Source organism: Salmo salar, chromosome ssa16, assembly GCF_905237065.1.
Source record: "Salmo salar chromosome ssa16, Ssal_v3.1, whole genome shotgun sequence".
NCBI classification, from domain to species: Eukaryota; Metazoa; Chordata; class Actinopteri; order Salmoniformes; family Salmonidae; genus Salmo; species Salmo salar.
Window position 1 is genome coordinate 72,676,672 of NC_059457.1, and position 7,153 is coordinate 72,683,824.

A 7,153-nucleotide genomic window follows, 5' to 3' on the forward strand; every position below is an offset into this window, starting at 1 on the left:
TGGCCAATCAGTGGCAATTTTAGCATGTACATCTTGGAGGGGTAAGACTAAACAATACATTAATTGCACTATAACGGTGACAAACGGTGCCCACAAACAGTGCCTTGGGAAAGTATTCAGAGCCCTTGACTTTTTCACATTTTGTTAGGTTCCAGCCGTATTATAAAATGTATTTAAAAAAAAATGCTCATCAATCTACACACAATTACCGAAAATGACAAAGCAAAAACAAGTTTAGAATTTTTTGCTAATTTATAAAAAAATATAAAACTATTACATTTACATAAGTATTAATACCCTTTACTCAATACTTTGTTGACGCAGTGATTACAGCCTCAAGTCTTCTTGGGTATGACGCTACAAGCTTGGCACGCCTGTATTTGGATAGTTTTTCCCATTCTTCTCTGCAGATCCTCTCAAGCTCTGTCAGGTTGGATAGGGAGTGTTGCTGCACAGCTATTTTCAGGTCTCTCCAGAGATTTTCGATTGGGTTCAAGTCCGGGCTCTGGCTGGGCCACTCAAGGACATTCAGAGACTTGTACCGAAGCCACTCCTGCGTTGTCTTGGCTGTGTGCTTAGGGTCGTTGTCCTGTTGGAAGATGAACCTTCTCCCCAGTCTGAGGTCCTGAGCTCTCTGGATCAGGTTTCCATCAAGGAACTCTCTGTACTTTGCTCCGTTCATCTTTTCCTCAACCCTGACTAGTCTCCCAGTCCCTGCCCCTGAAAAACATCCCCACAGCATGAGGCTGCCACCACCATGCTTCACCATAGGGATGGGGCCAGGTGTCCTCCAGACATGACGATTGGTATTCAGGTCAAAGAGTTCAATCTTGGTTTCATCAGACCAGAGAATCTTCTTTCTCATGGTCTGAGAGTCTTTAGGTGCCTTTTGGCAAACTCCAAGCGGGATGTTGTACCTTTTACTGAGGAGTGGCTTCCGTCTGGCTACTCTACCATAAAGGCTTGATTGGTGGAGTGCTGTAGAGATGGTTGGTCTTCTGGAAGGTTCTCCCATCTCTACAGAGGAACTCGGAGTTATGTCAGAGTGACCATCGAGTTTTTCCCCATGGCTTGGTTTTTGCTCTGACATGCAATGTCAACTGTGGGACCTAATATAGACAGCTGTGTGCCTTTCCAAATCATGTCCAATCAATTGAATTTACCACAGGTCGACTCCAATCAAGCTGTAGAAACATCTCAAGGATGATCAATGGAAACAGGGTGCACCTGAGCTCAATTTTTTGTCTCACAGCAAAGGTTGTGAATACTTATATAAAAACGCTATTTCTGTTTTTTATTTTTAACTTTGCAAACATTTCTAAAAACCTCTTTTGGCTTTGTCATTATGGGGTTTTGTGTGTAGATTGATGAGGATTTTTTTAATTTATTTAATACATTTTAGAATAAGGCTGTAACGTAACAAAATGTGGAAAAAGTAAATAGGCCTGAATACTTTCCGAAGGCACTGTTTATAAAGTTGTCTCAACAGCAGAGCTTTCTTTTCAGCACCATGGAGTGAATCCTTACCACCGCTACAACTGGCTATCGGCGGAGCCTTGTCTGGCAGCGAAACGGTTAATTTAGCCTCATTTACTGCCTTTAAAAAAAAACATAGCAGATATGGCTGACTTGCTTAAACAAAATGTGGTTTCTACTGACATTCGAGATGTATAAACTATGGTATAAGGGGACGACAAGCGGATAAGAGGTCTGTAATTTCAATTAAGACATTAATGAGCGAGCTAGGACGGACGTAGTCAATATTTCTTCAGCACTTTTGAAATATACAGCGACAGAATTCAGAACATGGGCCGTTCTTACAGTATTCTCCCTGTACACCGTCAGAACCGTAGGATAAATAAAAGGGGCATATAAGCAGACAATGAAAACTCTTACAATATTCAATAATTACATTTCTCTTAAACAGGCTATAGGCTACATGTGCACCACGAAGTCAGAACAGTAGGCTAAGTTATGAGGGGGAAAGGGACCAAATTATTAGGGTGAGGCACATGGGCTACTAACAGCTTACTGCACAACATGCACTTAGTATTACTTTCTTAGCTACAGTAAGACAGTAAGCTGGCATATTACATAATTTATGCACCAGCATACAAGACATTTTTGGACTCAACCTGTTGTGCTGTGCTCACTTGAACAGGAAGGTGGCGCGGCAGTCCTTCTTGGGCACATTTTTGTCATCAAAGTCTGCCATTCTCTGGATTTATGGTTCTTTCAAGACAACTGTGAACTTGGATAAAAACAAGGTTGAATCATGACATCAGTGATCTTCAGGTGGGAACTCGTGCCTCTTTCTAGAGCTCCCTACTTGGAATTCCGAGTTGGATGACCGTTCAAAACCTGGTTTACCCAGTCAGAGCTCGTTTTTATTCCAGAGTTCCCAGTTGTCTTGAACTCACTGAAGTCTGAGATTTCCCAGTTCTGAGTTTCTAGTTGTTTTGAACGTAGCAGAAGTCATGCTGGAATGACAGCATGGCCAATATATTCAACCTTTTCTGGCCCATGGTGTGTTGCGAGTGAATGTTTATCCTTTTAAGCTTGGAAAAGAGACCCTTAAACCCAGACTTGAACCACACATCCTCTCCACTGAATAGCAGGCTTGTGATTGCTTTGAAAAGCTTGCAGTTAGCCAATGATTCCTTCCAAACCACTCATTGTTGAATATGCGATTTCCAACTTGTTGTGTAATGTTTATGTCCAATGGCCGATGAGCACCGATACATTTTATATATAATTTCTCTTCATATGACAAGGTTTGAAGATTGTCAACTTGATTCATGATGATGACTGCTTGTCTAGCTTCCTAGCTAAGATTTTTAAAGTATGATGTTGACATGATCAGTCCAATCAAAGCTATGGTAGATATAACGTGATTTGACATCATTTTATCTGTGGCCAATGACCTTGATCCTTATTGGATGGGAACTTCTAATGTAAATCTATGGCAGCACCCAACGGGCTTGAATTTTCGAGTTCTCCCTGTAGATTTTGCGGCGACGTAGTGTCCCCATGAGTGACAGAACAATGAGCCAATCACGGTGCAACTAGAGAACATTACCAACCCCTACGCTCCGTATTTTCCGCTGGCTTCCCCACCACCACAGAAAGCACTGAGCTAGACTGAAACACCTGCATTTTGGAGCTGCCTTACACAAGAAAGCAAAAACCATGTTTGTATGCAGCTTTATTAACTCAATAAGCATTTTTTTTATATACATTGTTTGCAAACTGATATGTGACATGTATTAATGCCGAAATAACATGCAAAACAGGCAACAACAAAAATATATATACATATACAGTACCAGTCAAACGTTTGGACACACCTACTCATTAAAGGGTTTTTCTTTATTTTTTACTATTTTCTACATTGTAGAATAATAGTGAAGACATCAAAACTATGAAATAACACATATGGAATCATGTAGTAACCAAAACAGTTTTAAACAAATATTATATATTAGAGATTATTCAAAGGAATGCTTTTCCAACAGTCTTGAAGGAGTTCCCACATATGCTGATCACTTGTTGGCTGCTTTTCCTTCACTCTGCGGTCCAACTCATCCCAAACCATCTCAATTGGGTTGAGGTTGGGTGATTGTGGAGGCCAGGTCATCTGATGCAGCACTCCATCACTCTCCTTGGTCAAATTGCCTTTACACAGCCTGGAGGTGTGTTTTTGGTCATTGTCCTGTTGAAAAACAAATGATAGTCCCACTAAGCGCAAATCAGATGGGATGGTGTATCGCTGCAGAATGCTGTGGTAGCCATGCTGGTTAAGTGTGCTTTGAATTCTAAATAAATCACAGACAGTGTCACCAGTAAAGCACCCCCACATCATCACACCTCCTCCTCCATTCTTAGCGGTGGGAACCACACATGCGGAGATCATCCGTTCATCTACTCTGCGTCTCACAAAGACATGGCGTTTGGAACCAAAACTCTCCAGTTTGGACTGATCAGACCAAAGGACAGATTTCCACCGGTCTAATGTCCATTGCTCGTGTTTCTTGGCCCAAGAAAGTCTCTTCTTCTTATTGGTGTCCTTTAGTAGTGGTTTCTTTGCAGCAATTGACCCTGAGGGCCTAATTCACGCAGTCTCCTCTGAACAGTTGATGTTGAGATGTCTGTTACTTGAACTCTGTGAAGCATTTATTTGGGCTGCAATCTGAGGTGCAGTTAACTCTAATGAACTTATCCTCTGCAGCAGAGGTAACTCTGGGTCTTTTTGACTTTTGTTGACTGTATTGACTGACCTTGATGTCTTAAAGTAATGATGGACTGTCATTTCTCTTTGCTTATTTGAGCCGTTCTTGCCATAATATGGACTTGGTCTTTTACCAAATAGGGCTATCTTCTGAATACCACCCCTATCTTGTCACAACACAACTGATTGACTCAAACTCATTAAGAAGGAAAGAAATTCCACAAATTAACTTTTAACAAGGCACACCTGTTAATTGAAATGCATTCCAGGTGACTACCTCGTGAAGCTGGTTGAGATAATGCCAAGTGTGTGCAAAGCTGTCATCAAGGCAAAGGGTGGCTACTTTGAAGAATCTCAAATATAAAATATATTTTGATTTGTTTAACACTTTTGGTGTCACGCCCTGACCTTAGAGAGACTTTTTTTCCCCTTTAGTTTGGTTAGGTTATGTTGTGATGTGGGGTGGGCATTCTAGTTGGTCTATTTCTTTGTGTTGAGCCAAGTATGGTTCCTAATCAGAGGCAGCTGTCTATCATTGTCTCTGATTAGGAATCATACTTAGGCAGCCCTTTTTCCACCTTTAGTTGTGGGATCTTGTTTTTATGTTGTGGTAGCTGTGACATCCGTACCCGACCCTGGACCAGCACGGAGTGCACTGATTGGTGGGAGCGGGTAGTGATGACTGAGTTCCAGCCCTCTGATTGGCTGGAGAAGTTCCGCATGAGCCGAGAAACCTTCTTCTTCCTTTGTGGCAAGCTGAAACCCCGCCTGGCTCGCCAGGACACCCACTTCCGCCGGGCGCTTCCGCTGGAGAAGCGTGTGGCGGTTGCCCTGTGGCGGCTGGCGTCCAACATTGAGTACCGCACCATCAGTGGGCTGTTTGGCGTGGGCAGCTCCACGGTGTGTAAGTGTGTGAGGGACTTGTGTCACGCCATCGTCACACTACTCCGGCCCGTCTACCTATGCTTGCCCAGTGTACAGGAAGTGGAAGACTCTGCACGTCACTTCCTATCTCGCTGGGGCTTCCCTCACTGTGTGGGCGCCGTGGCAACCCTCCACACTGCCATCCTCACGCCATCCGCTAACGTGGCCAACTACGCCAATCCAGACGGGTGGCTGTCTGTGGTCTCCCAGGTAGGACAGGACCTCTGTTGCAATTAATAGCCCGGGCGTTTATTTGCTTCAATCGCTGAACACAGCCAGCTCTTATTAGAGACAAGCGTCTATTTTTGCTTAATAAAATGTTGAAAAGACTACCACGCCGTTTATTGTGACCAGTATGACCAATATAAACATTAGAATAACATCCTTCGCAGATCAGACTTGCAAAGACTAGGCTGCCTATCATAAACCCCCAATTTTGCAGTTCAGCACCATGGAGAGCGTGTGCCGATAACAATTCATTTAGACAGACATTTGCTGAAATGTGTGCTGATGGCCGGCTATTGAAAGGGACAGGTGGCTATTTCAGACTCGGCATTTAATTGAAGTTTTAAAGTATATGGTTGTGTCTGACTGCCTTTCTGTCTGTGAGATAGTAACATTCATCTGTCTGTCTGTGAGGTAGTAACACTCCTGTCTGTCTGTTAGGTGGCTGTGAATGGGCTGGGTCAGTTCTGGGACGTCTGTGCTGGTTTCCCTGGCAGCACTGAGCCGACAGCCATCTTGCAGAACTCAGCACTTTGGGTGTCGGCCTCTGAGGGCGGGCTGTCACCTGACACACCACCGAGCTACTTGGGAAAGCCCCTGAGGTATCATTGATATTATTATTATTTCCCTTTTTAGATTGTGCTATCATTATTACTTGTATAAGTATGAGCAGCAATAGTAGTCCAGTGCTACAATTATTATTGTTATCCCTCTGGTGACCTGTGTCCTACCAGCTAAATTGACTGAGAGCACATTGTCTTGTCCAGATATGTGTTGTTGGGGGAGCCAGCGTACCCCCTCCAGCCCTGGCTGATGAAGGCCTATTCCAAGAAGAAGGAGGAGGATGATGAGGATGAAGAAGGGCTCGCGGAGCCCCGGAGGGCTTTCAACCAGGCAGGTTTTATTTTCAACAACACCGAACAGAATCACTCAGGGATTAAACTCAAAGTAGTAACATCTTTTTTTTTTAAATCCCAATTTCAGTCAACATTTCAGACGTTTTACACAGTTGTGAGCTAAATTTACACATTAGACTGTAGTAGACCCAGAGTTTTGCTGCAGTAAATCAATAAAAAAATAAAAATAGTTTATCAACATTTAACCTGGTTACTTTGTCTCCTGCTGTAGCGATTTGTGCGGGCGTGGCGTGGGGCGCAGGTGGCGCTTCTTCGCCTGCGGGCGCACTGGCAATGCCTGAGCAAGAGGAACGACTGCAGCCTGGACGTGGTGCCCACCATGATCCTGGCCTGCTGCATCCTGCATAACGTGTGTGAGGCCCATGGAGATTTGTTCCGGGGGGAATGGCATGGCGAGGTGACCAAGGGTGAGAACCCCCAGCCTGGTCACACTGCGGCCCGCGCCCCCTCTCCCCCTGGAACTTCAGACCACCTCCAGGGTGAGGAGGTCAGAAAATTGTTCTGTGACTACTTCCAACACCCACAACTACAACAACAGGACTAATGGAATGGACAGTGTTGTGATGGGGAAAGAGGGGAAAAAAATAAAGGTTTCTCCACAAGATTCTCACGACTGTATACATAGCCCTGGCCAGCATTCCAGGTATTGTTCCTATAATCTTATCAGCCTGTATTCATAAAGCGTCTCAGAATAGTAGGTAGTGCTGATCTAATATCAGCTTGGCCTTTTAGATCATAGTGAACAAGATTATATGGACAGGGGGGACCTGATCCTAGATCAGCACTCCTATTCTGAGATACTTTCTGTATATGAGCCCCCCCCCTCTCTCTCTCTCTCTCTCTCTCTCTCTCTCTCTCT

General features: G+C 44.0%; 1 protein-coding gene across 1 annotated transcript; it reads left to right on the top strand.

Moving 5' to 3' along the window:
- The first annotated feature begins 4,846 nt into the window (after positions 1 to 4,846).
- LOC123727723 (protein ALP1-like) lies at positions 4,847 to 6,838 on the top strand. Its single transcript, XM_045696706.1, has 4 exons — positions 4,847 to 5,362; positions 5,819 to 5,979; positions 6,145 to 6,271; positions 6,506 to 6,838. The coding sequence occupies exons 1-4, from the start codon at positions 4,907 to 4,909 to the stop codon at positions 6,836 to 6,838; spliced, it is 1,077 nt and encodes a 358-aa protein (XP_045552662.1). The 5' UTR covers positions 4,847 to 4,906.
- Positions 6,839 to 7,153: the final 315 nt, after the last annotated feature.

Coding starts and splice junctions, on each gene's coding strand:
- LOC123727723 (XM_045696706.1), top strand. CDS start 4,907: ATGACTGAGTTCCAGCCCTCTGATTGGCTGGAGAAGTTCCGCATGAGC. Junction 5,363..5,818: donor GGCTGTCTGTGGTCTCCCAG/GTAGGACAGGAC, acceptor TCTGTCTGTTAG/GTGGCTGTGAATGGGCTGGG. Junction 5,980..6,144: donor TACTTGGGAAAGCCCCTGAG/GTATCATTGATA, acceptor TGTCTTGTCCAG/ATATGTGTTGTTGGGGGAGC.